We start from the raw sequence: 17,500 nt of genomic DNA on the forward strand, positions 1-17,500 counted from the left end.
CCAGCAGATCGAGTGCATCGTGTGCGGAGACAAGTCCAGCGGGAAGCACTACGGCCAGTTCACCTGCGAGGGATGCAAGAGCTTCTTCAAGCGCAGCGTCCGTCGGAACCTCAGCTACACCTGCCGCGCCAGCCGCACCTGCCCGGTGGACCAGCACCACCGGAACCAGTGCCAGTACTGTCGCCTGAAGAAGTGTCTGAAGGTCGGCATGAGACGAGAAGGTACGGCGCTCCGGGTTCTGCGGGCCGGTTCGGTCCCGCGGCTCCACCTATAGCGGGTCTTTGATGTCGAGGTTCTACTGGGCTCGACGGTACCAGAGCCTCGTGTGTTTGGACGAGTTTTTACTGGATTTAACTTCAGGTTTTCAAAACTATCTTCGTTATAACTCTTGTTATTACTGTAGTTATTTCTGTTAATACACGTTTATTATACATTATTATATATTCATTTTAATCAAGAGATGAAACAGTTTTTAAACCAAATTTAAATCGTTAAAAAAAAACAAAAGAACCTTAAATTAATGACATGTTTTAATGTTTATATTCAGTGTTAATTATACAAATAAATGAATAACATGTTTTATTGTTTATATTCAGTGTTAACTATAAAAATAAATTAATAACATTTTCACAATCATTGAATTTGAACATGTTTATCCTTATTTGCGCTCAGGGGTCATGAACTCTGAGTGTGTGTGTGTGTTGACGTCGTGCATCATGAGTGTGTGCGCTTATATAACCGAGGCCCAAAATAACCGAAGACACACATGTTGTCACCGATAAATGACCCTTGAGTGACGCACGTTTACAAACAAATACTTTTGTCGTTTAATTCTTATTTTAATGTAACACTTTTGTTATTACAAGTTGTCATCAGTTGTAGATTCTTGTGTTACCGTGTTTTTCACCAGCGGACGCTGAAAAATAAATGTGTTAATATATATAATATTATTAATTAATAAACGTTTATACTTTAACACTTACACTTACAAAAGCAATTTTAAATTAAACGACAAATATCAAGAGAATAAATATAATAATGAAGTCAGTTTTGAATTATTTATTTATTTATTTTTCGATGATTTAAAATTATTGTAATTTTATCAACATTCGTGTGATTTTATTTTTTTTATTATTTGCTGAGAAAAACTAGGACAAAAGGAAACAGTGCTGCAGGTCATGACCTCAGTGAGTGTGTGTGTGTGTGTGTGTGTGTGTGTGTGTGTGTGTGTGTGTGTGTGTGTGTGTGTGTGTGTGTGTGTGTGTGTGTGTAAATTGAGCAGAAAGATATTGTTTTTTTTTTAATGGACGTAAATCATTTAAAATAAAATTAAAATAAACAACAACCAGTTAAATAATAATACAACTTTTCAGTTAATATGTTAATTTAATTCTTATTTGTTTTAATTGTTGATTGTAAAAAAAACAATGCGTTTATTTATCGTCAATGATTGCGATCAATTGTTTTTAAAATTGATATAAATTCAATTTAAATTCTGCATTGAATGTTAAATAGTAATAGTATTATTATTATTGTTATTATTAAGTAAGTTAGTTAGCAAGTATTTTTTTATTTGTAAAGTGCCTATTATTATTATTATCATTATTATCGTTATTATTATTATCATTATTATCGTTATTATTATTATTATCATTATTATTATTATCATTATCGCTATTATTATTATTATCATTATTATTGTTATTATTATTATTAAGTAAGTTATTTAGTTAGCAAGTAATTCTTTATTTGTGCCTATAATTCTTCTTCTTCTTCTTATTATTATTCTAATTATCATTATTATCGTTATTATTGTTTTTATTATTATTATTATTATCATTATCATTATTATCGTTATTATCGTTATTATTGTTATTATTGTTATTATTATTATTAAGTAAGTTATTTAGTTAGCAAGTAATTCTTTATTTGTGCCTATAATTATTATTATTATTCTAATTATTATTATTCTAGTTATTATTCTAGTTATTATTCTAGTTATTATTATCATTATCATTATTATCGTTATTATCGTTATTATTGTTATTATTATTATTAAGTAAGTTATTTAGTTAGCAAGTAATTCTTTTTTGTGCCTATAATTATTATTATTATTCTAGTTATTATTCTAGTTATTATTCTAGTTATTATTCTAGTTATTATTATCATTATCGTTATTATTATAATTGTTATTATAATTATATAATACATAAAACAAGGAAATACATTTAATTTCACTTAAACGCTTATATTTAATTAAAATAATAATAGTTTTGATATCATTTATTTAACATGTATTTATTGATGATCGATCACCGCGTCATAATGAATCACGTGCACATTAAACCCAAAACCCAAACGCTGACTGGTCGGTTCCGCTCGTGTGTCCGCAGCGGTCCAGAGAGGTCGGATCCCGGCCCAGTCCTTCCACGGCCAGTTCTCTCTCGGCACCGGAGACCCGCTCCAGTGTCACTCCTACCTGTCGGGCTACATCTCGCTGCTGCTGCGAGCGGAACCGTACCCGACCTCCCGGTTCGGCTCGCAGTGCCTGCAGGGAAACAACCTGATGGGCATCGAGAACATCTGCGAACTGGCGGCGCGGATGCTCTTCAGCGCCGTGGAGTGGGCCCGGAACATCCCCTTCTTCCCGGACCTGCAGGTGTCGGACCAGGTGGCTCTGCTGAGGCTCACCTGGTCCGAACTGTTCGTGCTCAACGCGGCCCAGTGCGCGATGCCCGTGCACGTGGCGCCCCTGCTGGCGGCCGCGGGCCTGCACGCGTCGCCCATGTCCGCGGACCGGGTCGTGGCCTTCATGGACCACATCCGGGTCTTCCAGGAGCAGGTGGAGAAGCTGAAGGTTCTGCACGTGGACTCGGCGGAGTACAGTTGCATCAAAGCCATCGTGCTCTTCACCTCAGGTGAGTCTCAGGTGCGGCGCGTGCGCGCGGCGGGGGCGGGAACGCGACCGGAAGTCAGAGTTCTTTCTGTCACGATCGCGATAAATACACAACTACACAAACACAGTTACACTGATCAACACAAACACACAAACACACGACACACAGTTACACTGATCAACACAAACACACAAACACACGACACACAGTTACACTGATCAACACAAACACACAAACACACAAACACACAAACACACAGTTACACTGATCAACACAAACACACAAACACACGACACACAGTTACACTGATCAACACAAACACACAAACACACAAACACACAGTTACACTGATCAACACAAACACACAGTTACACTGATCAACACAAACACACAGTTACACTGATCAACACAAACACACAAACACACAAACACACGACACACAGTTACACTGATCAACACAAACACACGACACACAGTTACACTGATCGACACAACTACACAGCTGAACAGCACAGACACACAACAAAAATCGTTTTGAAAAATAATCAAAAGAAAATGAAAAATAAAACTAGTTTAAAAATGATATAAAAACAACAAAAAGTTTAAAATTGTTACTATTTTCATGACTTTAACACAGAATGTCAACACAACAAACACACAAGAAACTCTAAACTCAACAATGCAACAATCGCTGAGAGCATCTACACAACTACACAACTGAACAGCAGCGACACACAACAAATAGAGGCATGAAATATATGAAAACATTTAATAAAACTGTGACATGTTGTTCACGTACGACAACACTTCTTCATGCTCCGTTCATCTACACAACTACACAACTTAACAGCAGCGACACACAACAAAAATCGTTTTGAAAAGAATAAAACTAGTTTTAAAAAGATATGAAAACAACAAAGACTTTAAAATTATCACTATTTTCATGACTTTAACACAGAATGTCAACACAACAAACACACAAGAAACTCAGATAAATGTGCAATAATTGCTGAAAGCATCTACACAACTACACAACTCAATAGCAGTGACACACAACAAATAGACGCGTGAAATATATTAAAAACATTTGACGAAACTGTGACATGTTCACGTACGACAACACTCCTTAATGCTTCGTTCATCTACACAACTACACAACTCAATAGCAGTGACACACAACAAATAGACGCGTGAAATATATTAAAAACATTTGACGAAACTGTGACATGTTCACCTACGACAACACTCCTTAATGCTTCGTTCATCTACACAACTACACAACTACACAACTCAATAGCAGCGACTCACAACAAATAGACGCGTGAAATATATTAAAAACATTTGACGAAACTATGAAATGTTCACATTCGATCAGAATCTTTTATTTCAAGTTTTGTAAACACAACATAGGAATCAACAACTACACAACTACACAACTTAACAACAGCGACACACAACAAATAGACGCGTGAAATATATGAAAACATTTAATAAAACTGTGACATGTTGTTCACGTACGACAACACTTCTTCATGCTCCGTTCATCTACACAACTACACAACTACACAACTACACAATAGTTAGAAAGAAACGAACAACATCTGAAAACATCAAATATGTTCCGAACTAAACTCATGATGAACAAACAACATAAATATGATGAATTAAAGTAAAAAAGAGAAATAAATAGAATATTGTTGAATGTTATTGTTGATCGTTGTGTGTTTAATATAAAATAATTATAACAAACAAAAGGTTTAAAATAAATTCACGTAAAGATGAAATTAAACAACAATAAATACAACAAACATTTAAAGCAAGTAATTGATAAATATATGTGTTTGTGAATAAACTGATGAATATTGTTATTGTTAAAACAAACAACATTTTAGATTCACAGTCAGGTTTTAAAACATGTTTAATTGAATAGAATCTAACGGTGAAGTTAAGAAGTTCAATAAAATAAACATAATAACACTTTAATTACGACAACATTTCAAACATGTCGTTTGTTGTAAAACATTTAAAATTGTTACAAATATGAATCAAGAAATAATAGTTAGTTTTATACAAAATATAGTTTTAATAAAATATAATCTGTGATTATTAGAATTTAGCATTAAAATGATACAGTTAGTAAAATATAAATATATATAAAATATATGTAAACATGAATTATAAACACTTTTCTTACTTTCAGGAATAATTTTGAAAATGGCGGGAAAAACCTTTGAGTGTTTTTTTCTGTTTTTGATCATTTAATGATCAGTAAGATGCAGAAATATAGTAATAAAGTTATATTATAAAGGAAGTGAAACACAAGAGTATCGACGATGAACATGTTTATTAACGCGTGTTAATAAATGAACGTGTTAATAAATGAACGTGTTAATAAGTTAACGTGTTAATAAATGAACGTGTTAATAAATGAACGTGTTAATAAGTTAATGTGTTAATAAATGAACGTGTTAATAAATGAACGTGTTAATAAATGAACGTGTTAATAAATTAACGTGTTAATAAGTTAACGTGTTAATAAATGAACGTGTTAATAAGTTAACGTGTTAATAAATGAACGTGTTAATAAGTTAAAGTGTTAATAAATGAACGTGTTAATAAGTTAACGTGTTAATAAATGAACGTGTTAATAAATGAACGTGTTAATAAATGAACGTGTTAATAAGTTAACGTGTTAATAAGTTAACGTGTTAATAAATTAAGGTGTTAATAAATGAACGTGTTAATAAGTTAACGTGTTAATAAGTTAACGTGTTAATAAGTTAACGTGTTAATAAATTAAGGTGTTAATAAGTTAACGTGTTAATAAGTTAACGTGTTAATAAATGAACGTGTTAATAAGTTAACGTATCAATAAATTAAGGTGTTAATAAATTAACGTGTTAATAAGTTAACGTGTTAATAAATTAAGGTGTTAATAAATGAACGTGTTAATAAGTTAACGTGTTAATAAATGAACGTTTTAATAAATGAACGTGTTAATAAGTTAACGTGTTAATAAGTTAACGTGTTAATAAATGAACGTGTTAATAAATGAACGTGTTAATAAGTTAACGTGTTAATAAATTAAGGTGTTCATAAATGAACGTGTTAATAAGTTAACGTGTTAATAAATTAAGGTGTTAATAAATGAACGTGTTAATAAGTTAACGTGTTAATAAATGAACGTGTTAATAAGTTAACGTGTTAATAAATTAAGGTGTTAATAAATGAACGTGTTAATAAGTTAACGTGTTAATAAACTAACGTGTTAATAAATGAACGTGTTAATAAGTTAACGTGTTAATAAGTTAACGTGTTAATAAATGAACGTGTTAATAAGTTAACGTGTTAATAAGTTAACGTGTTAATAAATGAACGTGTTAATAAATGAACGTGTTAATAAGTTAACGTGTTAATAAGTTAATGTGTTAATAAATTAAGGTGTTAATAAATGAACGTGTTAATAAATTAAGGTGTTAATAAATGAACGTGTTAATAAGTTAACGTGTTAATAAATTAAGGTGTTAATAAGTTAACGTGTTAATAAGTTAACGTGTTAATAAATTAAGGTGTTAATAAATGAACGTGTTAATAAGTTAACGTGTTAATAAATTAAGGTGTTAATAAATGAAGGTGTTAATAAATGAACGCGTTAATAAGTTAACGTGTTAATAAATTAAGGTGTTAATAAATTAAGGTGTTAATAAGTTAACGTGTTAATAAGTTAACGTGTTAATAAATGAACGTGTTAATAAATTAACGTGTTAATAAGTTAACGTGTTAATAAATTAACGTGTTAATAAATGAACGTGTTAATAAGTTAACGTGTTAATAAATGAACGTGTTAATAAATGAACGTGTTAATAAATTAACGTGTTAATAAATTAACGTGTTAATAAATGAACGTGTTAATAAAAGTGTAAACGTTCAGGACGAGGCGTCAGTCGATCACTTGATCGATGATGTTGGATGACAGTATGAATAGATGATGTTGGACGACAGTATGAATAGATGATGTTGGATGACAGTATGAATAGATGATGTTGGACGACAGTATGAATAGATGATGTTGGATGACAGTATGAATAGATGATGTTGGACGACAGCATGAATAGATGATGTTGGATGACAGCATGAATAGATGATGTTGGACGACAGTATGAATAGATGATGTTGGACGACAGTATGAATAGATGATGTTGGACGACAGTATGAATAGATGATGTTGGACGACAGTATGAATAGATGATGTTGGATGACAGTATGAATAGATGATGTTGGACGACAGTATGAATAGATGATGTTGGACGACAGTATGAATAGATGATGTTGGATGACAGCATGAATAGATGATGTTGGACGACAGTATGAATAGATGATGTTGGACGACAGTATGAATAGATGATGTTGGATGACAGTATGAATAGATGATGTTGGACGACAGTATGAAAAGATGATGTTGGACGACAGTATGAATAGATGATGTTGGACGACAGTATGAATAGATGATGTTGGACGACAGTATGAATAGATGATGTTGGACGACAGTATGAATAGATGATGTTGGACGACAGTATGAATAGATGATGTTGGACGACAGTATGAATAGATGATGTTGGACGACAGTATGAATAGATGATGTTGGATGACAGCATGAATAGATGATGTTGGACGACAGTATGAATAGATGATGTTGGACGACAGTATGAATAGATGATGTTGGATGACAGTATGAATAGATGATGTTGGACGACAGTATGAAAAGATGATGTTGGACGACAGTATGAATAGATGATGTTGGACGACAGCATGAATAGATGATGTTGGACGACAGTATGAATAGATGATGTTGGACGACAGTATGAATAGATGATGTTGGACGACAGTATGAATAGATGATGTTGGATGACAGTATGAATAGATGATGTTGGACGACAGTATGAATAGATGATGTTGGATGACAGTATGAATAGATGATGTTGGACGACAGTATGAATAGATGATGTTGGACGACAGTATGAATAGATGATGTTGGATGACAGCATGAATAGATGATGTTGGACGACAGTATGAATAGATGATGTTGGACGACAGTATGAATAGATGATGTTGGATGACAGTATGAATAGATGATGTTGGACGACAGTATGAAAAGATGATGTTGGACGACAGTATGAATAGATGATGTTGGACGACAGTATGAATAGATGATGTTGGACGACAGTATGAATAGATGATGTTGGACGACAGTATGAATAGATGATGTTGGACGACAGTATGAATAGATGATGTTGGACGACAGTATGAATAGATGATGTTGGACGACAGTATGAATAGATGATGTTGGATGACAGCATGAATAGATGATGTTGGACGACAGTATGAATAGATGATGTTGGACGACAGTATGAATAGATGATGTTGGATGACAGTATGAATAGATGATGTTGGACGACAGTATGAAAAGATGATGTTGGACGACAGTATGAATAGATGATGTTGGACGACAGCATGAATAGATGATGTTGGACGACAGTATGAATAGATGATGTTGGACGACAGTATGAATAGATGATGTTGGACGACAGTATGAATAGATGATGTTGGATGACAGTATGAATAGATGATGTTGGATGACAGCATGAATAGATGATGTTGGACGACAGTATGAATAGATGATGTTGGACGACAGTATGAATAGATGATGTTGGACGACAGTATGAATAGATGATGTTGGACGACAGTATGAATAGATGATGTTGGATGACAGTATGAATAGATGATGTTGGACGACAGTATGAATAGATGATGTTGGACGACAGTATGAATAGATGATGTTGGATGACAGCATGAATAGATGATGTTGGACGACAGTATGAATAGATGATGTTGGACGACAGTATGAATAGATGATGTTGGATGACAGTATGAATAGATGATGTTGGACGACAGTATGAAAAGATGATGTTGGACGACAGTATGAATAGATGATGTTGGACGACAGTATGAATAGATGATGTTGGACGACAGTATGAATAGATGATGTTGGACGACAGTATGAATAGATGATGTTGGACGACAGTATGAATAGATGATGTTGGACGACAGTATGAATAGATGATGTTGGACGACAGTATCAATAGATGATGTTGGATGACAGCATGAATAGATGATGTTGGACGACAGTATGAATAGATGATGTTGGACGACAGTATGAATAGATGATGTTGGATGACAGTATGAATAGATGATGTTGGACGACAGTATGAAAAGATGATGTTGGACGACAGTATGAATAGATGATGTTGGACGACAGCATGAATAGATGATGTTGGACGACAGTATGAATAGATGATGTTGGACGACAGCATGAATAGATGATGTTGGACGACAGTATGAATAGATGATGTTGGACGACAGTATGAATAGATGATGTTGGACGACAGTATGAATAGATGATGTTGGACGACAGCATGAATAGATGATGTTGGACGACAGTATGAATAGATGATGTTGAACGACAGTATGAATAGATGATGTTGGACGACAGCATAAATAGATGATGTTGGACGACAGTATGAATAGATGATGTTGAACGACAGTATGAATAGATGATGTTGGACGACAGTATGAATAGATGATGTTGAACGACAGTATGAATAGATGATGTTGGACGACAGTATGAATAGATGATGTTGGACGACAGTATGAATAGATGATGTTGGACGACAGTATGAATAGATGATGTTGAACGACAGTATGAATAGATGATGTTGAACGACAGTATGAATAGATGATGTTGGACGACAGTATGAATAGATGATGTTGGACGACAGTATGAATAGATGATGTTGGACGACAGCATGAATAGATGATGTTGGACGACAGTATGAATAGATGATGTTGGACGACAGCATGAATAGATGATGTTGGATGACAGTATGAATAGATGATGTTGGACGACAGTATGAATAGATGATGTTGGACGACAGCATGAATAGATGATGTTGGACGACAGCATGAATAGATGATGTTGGACGACAGTATGAAAAGATGATGTTGAACGACAGCATGAATAGATGATGTTGGACGACAGCATGAATAGATGATGTTGGACGACAGTATGAATAGATGATGTTGGACGACAGCATGAATAGATGATGTTGGATGACAGTATGAATAGATGATGTTGGACGACAGTATGAATAGATGATGTTGGACGACAGCATGAATAGATGATGTTGGACGACAGCATGAATAGATGATGTTGGACGACAGTATGAAAAGATGATGTTGAACGACAGCATGAATAGATGATGTTGGACGACAGTATGAATAGATGATGTTGGACGACAGTATGAATAGATGATGTTGGACGACAGTATGAAAAGATGATGTTGGACGACAGTATGAATAGATGATGTTGAACGACAGTATGAATAGATGATGTTGGACGACAGCATGAATAGATGATGTTGGATGACAGCATGAATAGATGATGTTGGACGACAGTATGAATAGATGATGTTGGACGACAGTATGAATAGATGATGTTGGACGACAGTATGAATAGATGATGTTGGACGACAGCATGAATAGATGATGTTGGATGACAGAATGAATAGATGATGTTGGACGACAATATGAATAGATTATGTTGGACGACAGTATGAATAGATGATGTTGGACGACAGTATGAATAGATGATGTTGGACGACAGTATGAATAGATGATGTTGGACGACAGTATGAATAGATGATGTTGGACGACAGTATGAATAGATGATGTTGGACGACAGCATGAATAGATGATGTTGGATGACAGAATGAATAGATGATGTTGGACGACAATATGAATAGATTATGTTGGACGACAGTATGAATAGATGATGTTGGACGACAATATGAATAGATGATGTTGGACGACAATATGAATAGATGATGTTGGACGACAGTATGAATAGATGATGTTGGACGACAGTATGAATAGATGATGTTGGACGACAATATGAATAGATGATGTTGGACGACAGTATGAATAGATGATGTTGGATGACAGTATGAATAGATGATGTTGGACGACAATATGAATAGATGATGTTGGACGACAGTATGAATAGATGATGTTGGATGACAGCATGAATAGATGATGTTGGACGACAATATGAATAGATGATGTTGGACGACAGTATGAATAGATGATGTTGGATGACAGTATGAATAGATGATGTTGGACGACAGTATGAATAGATGATGTTGGACGACAGTATGAATAGATGATGTTGGACGACAGTATGAATAGATGATGTTGGACGACAGTATGAATAGATGATGTTGGACGACAGTATGAATAGATGATGTTGGACGACAGTATGAATAGATGATGTTGGACGACAGTATGAATAGATGATGTTGGACGACAGTATGAATAGATGATGTTGGACGACAGTATGAATAGATGATGTTGGACGACAGTATGAATAGATGATGTTGGACGACAGTATGAATAGATGATGTTGGACGACAGTATGAATAGATGATGTTGGACGACAGCATGAATAGATGATGTTGGACGACAGTATGAATAGAAAATGTCTCCCGCGAGCTTCTATTTTAATCCCGCGAGGAACACGTGTCACTAAACTAGAACACACTCACCGCACTTTAACCTCGGCCGCCGGCCACAGTTCACGGCGAGAACACGTTTCGGAGCCAAAAACATCCCTTCGGACGCCATCTTGGATTCCTGATGGCGTCTGGACGCAGAAGGTCAAAGGTCGTCTCGGGACAAAAACCTGTAAAAACTTCCACTGACATCGAAATACACGTCGAATAATGAAATTTTTATTGTGTAGATTGTTTGTCGTACCATAAGTTTTTATTGTGTAGATTGTTTGTCGTACCATAAGTTTTTATTGTGTAGATTGTTTGTCGTACCATAAGTTTTTATTGTGTAGATTGTTTGTCGTACCATAATTTGTTATTGTGTAGATTGTTTGTCGTACCATAAGTTTTTATTGTGTAGATTGTTTGTCGTACCATAATTTGTTATTGTGTAGATTGTTTGTCGTACCATAAGTTTTTATTGTGTAGATTGTTTGTCGTACCATAAGTTTTTATTGTGTAGATTGTTTGTCGTACCATAAGTTTTTATTGTGTAGATTGTTTGTCGTACCATAAGTTTTTATCGTGTAGATTGTTTGTCGTACCATAAGTTTTTTTTGTGTAGATTGTTTGTCGTACCATAATTTGTTATTGTGTAGATTGTTTGTCGTACCATAAGTTTTTTTTGTATAGATTGTTTGTCGTACCATACGTTTTTACTGTGTAGATTGTTTGTCGTACCATAAGTTTTTATTGTGTAGATTGTTTGTCGTACCATAAGTTTTTATTGTGTAGATTGTTTGTCGTACCATAAGTTTTTATTGTGTAGATTGTTTGTCGTACCATAAGTTTTTATTGTGTAGAACTTTTGTCGTTCAAAACTAAAAAACAAAACAAAAAACAAACGTCAGCAGCAAAACTACACAAATCAAATCCTTGTCGATCTTTATCAACCAAATACACACAAATACTAACAAACAAACAACAAACACAGTAGCTTGTTAGCATGTACAAAAACATGGCATGTGGGCCAAACCTGGCCTTAGAAGACAACTCACGTGGACCAACATTGACTCAGTCAAAGTTACCTTAATGTTAAAACTCTTGTCACTTATTAACATGTTGTAAACGTTAAAGTCTTTAACATGTTGTAAATGTTAAAGTCTTTAACATGTTGTAAACGTTAAAGACTTTAACATGTTGTAAATGTTAAAGACTTTAACATTTACAACATGTTAAAGTCTTTAACATGCAGTCGTTCATTCATCATGATCTGTTTTGAAGATATTACTGAATAAAGTTCTCGTCGGAAATCAAACGAGATCACGGTTTAAATGAAACATGGTGACATCACTCTGGCGCAGGAGTCTCTAGAAGATCTACATCAGTGAAGAACATGTTAATAAACTAAATATATATTTATGTAAACATGGTGACATCACTCTGGTGCAGGTGTCTCTAGAAGATCTACATCAGTGAAGAACATGTTAATAAACTAAATATATATTTATGTAAACATGGTGACATCACTCTGGTGCAGGTGTCTCTAGAAGATCTACATCAGTGAAGAACATGTTAATAAACTAAATATATATTTATGTAAACATGGTGACATCACTCTGGCGCAGGTGTCTCTAGAAGATCTACATCAGTGAAGAACATGTTAATAAACTAAATATATATTTATGTAAACATGGTGACATCACTCTGGCGCAGGAGTCTCTAGAAGATCTACATCAGTGAAGAACATGTTAATAAATATATATTTATGTAAACATGGTGACATCACTCTGGTGCAGGTGTCTCTAGAAGATCTACATCAGTGAAGAACATGTTAATAAACTAAATATATATTTATGTAAACATGGTGACATCACTCTGGCGCAGGTGTCTCTAGAAGATCTACATCAGTGAAGAACATGTTAATAAACTAAATATATATTTATGTAAACATGGTGACATCACTCTGGCGCAGGTGTCTCTAGAAGATCTACATCAGTGAAGAACATGTTAATAAACTAAATATATATTTATGTAAACATGGTGACATCACTCTGGTGCAGGAGTCTCTAGAAGATCTACATCAGTGAAGAACATGTTAATAAACTAAATATATATTTATGTAAACATGGTGACATCACTCTGGTGCAGGAGTCTCTAGAAGATCTACATCAGTGAAGAACATGTTAATAAATAAATATATATTTATGTAAACATGGTGACATCACTCTGGTGCAGGTGTCTCTAGAAGATCTACATCAGTGAAGAACATGTTAATAAATAAATATATATTTATGTAAACATGGTGACATCACTCTGGCGCAGGTGTCTCTAGAAGATCTACATCAGTGAAGAACATGTTAATAAACTAAATATATATTTATGTAAACATGGTGACATCACTCTGGCGCAGGTGTCTCTAGAAGATCTACATCAGTGAAGAACATGTTAATAAACTAAATATATATTTATGTAAACATGGTGACATCACTCTGGTGCAGGTGTCTCTAGAAGATCTACATCAGTGAAGAACATGTTAATAAACTAAATATATATTTATGTAAACATGGTGACATCACTCTGGTGCAGGAGTCTCTAGAAGATCTACATCAGTGAAGAACATGTTAATAAACTAAATATATATTTATGTAAACATGGTGACATCACTCTGGTGCAGGTGTCTCTAGAAGATCTACATCAGTGAAGAACATGTTAATAAATATATATTTATGTAAACATGGTGACATCACTCTGGCGCAGGTGTCTCTAGAAGATCTACATCAGTGAAGAACATGTTAATAAACTAAATATATATTTATGTAAACATGGTGACATCACTCTGGCGCAGGAGTCTCCAGAAGATCTACATCAGTGAAGAACATGTTAATAAACTAAATATATATTTATGTAAACATAGTAACAGTTACTTCTGCCTTTAGGTGTTTTTATAACGTGTACATTAAGCAGCAAACCTTATTTTATTATTAGTTTTTAATGTACAAAACTGGAGTTTTAGGGGTGAGTTTGAAATTTACGTGAGTCCTTGAATGCAACTTGTGTTTTTTGTGACCAATCAGAGCAGAGTGGGCGTGGCTTCTCAGAAGAGATTATAGTCTCAGTTGAAACGGAGCATTTTTAAGTGGGCGGAGCTTAAGTGTATTTTCTAATGTAAATATCTTTATTAAATGAGAGTTTTGTGGAAAAGGAAACATATAAATGAGTATAATAGAATATAATAGAGTATAATAGAATATAATAGAGTATAATATAATATAATAGAGTATAATAGAGTATAATAGAGTATAATAGAATATAATAGAATATAATAGAGTATAATAGAATATAATAGAATGTAATAGAGTATAATAGAGTATAATAGAATATAATAGAATGTAATAGAGTATAATAGAATATAATAGAGTATAATAGAGTATAATAGAATATAATAGAGTATAATAGAGTATAATAGAGTATAATAGAATATAATAGAATATAATAGAATATAATAGAGTATAATAGAATATAATAGAGTATAATAGAGGTCCTAGAACCTTTTAAGAGACACTTAAATCACCAGATTAGGTGAACTTTAATGAAACCGTTCAAATTGTAAAAATTAATTTCATGAGGAAGTTGTTTGTTGTTCTTTGATTATCAAACTTTGATTGCTCCAACAACAGTTGTGTTTGTGTTTAAAAAAACTTTCACATAATATTTTATTTTCTCTGAAATCGTTTCTTTGTTATCGTCAGACACTTCCATCCCATAATATCACATCTTTGCCCTCGAGCCGTGGACGCCAGTCTGTTGTTTCATGGTCGCCATGGCGACCGGACAGAAGCCCATGTCTTCCACCCCTGACCTTGACTGGAGTCTCCTTGACCTCTTTGACCTCCTCTCTCCTGGTCTGCAGATGCTTGCGGTCTCTCGGACGTGGTCCACGTGGAGGGTCTGCAGGAGAAGTCCCAGTGCGCCCTGGAGGAGTACGTGAGGAGCCAGTACCCCAACCAGCCGACCCGCTTCGGGAAGCTGCTGCTGCGCCTGCCGTCGCTGAGAACCGTGTCGTCCTCCGTCATCGAGCAGCTCTTCTTCGTGCGTCTGGTGGGCAAGACCCCCATCGAGACCCTGATCAGGGACATGCTTCTGTCCGGCAGCAGCTTCAACTGGCCCTACATGCCTCTGCAGTAGAGACAGCGCCCCCTGGAGGCTCTCGCCCGCCGCTGCAGACGGGAAACAACGATGTTAAAGGGAACGTTAGCGTGATTTTGTACGAAAAGCCATTTTCCTCGACCTGAGGGAGGATCGACCCCTGCAGTGACCCCTGCAGTGACCCCTGCAGTGACCCCTCACCTCTTCTTCATGTCCTCGTGTGGGGGGATCAGTATTTATTGGACCTTGTGTGTATATTTATGGTGTTTGTAAATGATGTTCCTCTCGATTGTTTCCAGTCTCTCTGACCGACGTCTTGATATTTTTCTTGTTTTGTACTTTTTAAGACTCGAGAGTCAAAATATCACGTTTCCAGCGTTTGTTCAACACTTTTCATGGACGACTTCTGGAGTCTCGTTCAGTCCTGACCTGTGACCCCGGGTCTCACCTCGGACTGAAGGCTTCGGACGCTTGAGAAGTTTCTATGGAGATACGAAGAACAAGTTCCTCAGACGTTCAAAGCTACAGATTTAAGTATAAAAATAACGTAACAAGGACCTTCCAGGACGTGATGGACCAGAAACATCTGCTCAAGTCTTTAGTTCTGACTTAAGATAAAGATCTTCCAGTTGAACTCTCCACTGACGTGAGACACGTCCCGACAGATGTGTCGTCAGGGTTTGGTGAGAACGTGGCTTCACGACTCCACTAGTCATGAGTCGGGGTCTCGGGTCTGGGACGAGGTACTGGACGAGGTACTGACTCTTACTGGTCAGCAGACATCACTCCGGTCGCCTTCTTGCAAATCCACCGAGACCACCATGACCCCTGCGTCCCTGCTGATGGTGAAGGTCCTCTGATGGTGAAGGTCCTCTGATAGTGAAGGTCCTCTGATGGTGAAGGTCCTCTGATAGTGAAGGTCCTCTGATGGTGAAGGTCCTCTGATAGTGAAGGTCCTCTGATGGTGAAGGTCCTCTGATAGTGAAGGTCCTGCTTATGGTGAAGATCCTCTGATGGTGAAGGTCTTCTGATAGTGAAGGTCCTGCTTATGGTGAAGGTCCTCTGATAGTGAAGGTCCTGTGATGGTGAAGGTCCTCTGATGGTGAAGGTCCTGTGATGGTGAAGGTCCTCTGATGGTGAAGTTCGAATGGTGAAGGTCCTCTGATGGTGAAGGTCCTCTGATGTTGAAGGTCCTCTGATGGTGAAGGTCCTCTGATGGTGAAGTTCTAATGGTGAAGGTCCTCTGATGGTGAAGTTCGAATGGTGAAGGTCCTCTGATGGTGAAGGTCCTCTGATGTTGAAGGTCCTCTGATGGTGAAGGTCCTCTGATGGTGAAGTTCTAATGGTGAAAGTCCTCTGATAGTGAAGGTCCTCTGATGGTGAAGGACCTCTGATGGTGAAGGACCTCTGATGGTGAAGGTCCTCTGATGGTGAAGGTCCTCTGATGGTGAAGGTCCACTGATGGCCTCTCACCCGCAGAACTTCTGCTTTAGTTCTGTCTGGACCATGCGATACCGCGCTCGCAGATCCTCAATGATCATCCATTCCATGAGAACCGTACTCACGTGTAATCTGGTGAGCCTCCAGCGAGTTCTTCTCACTGACCCCCAACAGATTCTACGTGGAAAAAGGCACCAAAACAAAACGGTGGAAATGTTCAAGTACGACGTTGCGATGCTTCGAAGTATAACTTCGTCAGGTTCAGCAGCTTGTAGGTCAGGGTCAGTGCTAGAAAGACCTACCGTGAGTCCAGCACGGATCAGGAACCCGAACCTCAACGGTTGACCTTTCGTTACCGTGACAACAGTCTCCGGTCTCTCATCAACGATCCGGACTCGGGTCCAACTACCA

General features: G+C 36.1%; 1 protein-coding gene across 2 annotated transcripts in view; it reads left to right on the forward strand.

The window, feature by feature from the left end:
• LOC148076172 (COUP transcription factor 2-like) overlaps nucleotides 1-17,500 on the forward strand; it is an 18,775-nt gene that overhangs the window by 376 nt on the left and 899 nt on the right. Inside the window, exons 1-4 of one of the 2 annotated variants that reach the window (XR_015711409.1) lie at nucleotides 1-221; nucleotides 2,394-2,918; nucleotides 15,414-16,918; nucleotides 16,953-17,500. The exon at nucleotides 1-221 is cut by the window's left edge and continues 376 nt beyond it; the exon at nucleotides 16,953-17,500 is cut by the window's right edge and continues 899 nt beyond it. Coding sequence is in view for 1 of the 2 variants with exons in the window: in XM_087793026.1 (XP_087649152.1) it covers nucleotides 1-221; nucleotides 2,394-2,918; nucleotides 15,414-15,688 (1,021 nt within the window). In the remaining variant the exon portion in view is untranslated. Of the gene's footprint in view, nucleotides 222-2,393; nucleotides 2,919-15,413 lie in introns of both variants that reach the window. The other variant, XM_087793026.1, reaches the window with a different exon arrangement.

This window comes from Callionymus lyra, chromosome 6, assembly GCF_982586985.1.
Source record: "Callionymus lyra chromosome 6, fCalLyr1.hap1.1, whole genome shotgun sequence".
NCBI lineage: Eukaryota > Metazoa > Chordata > Actinopteri > Syngnathiformes > Callionymidae > Callionymus > Callionymus lyra.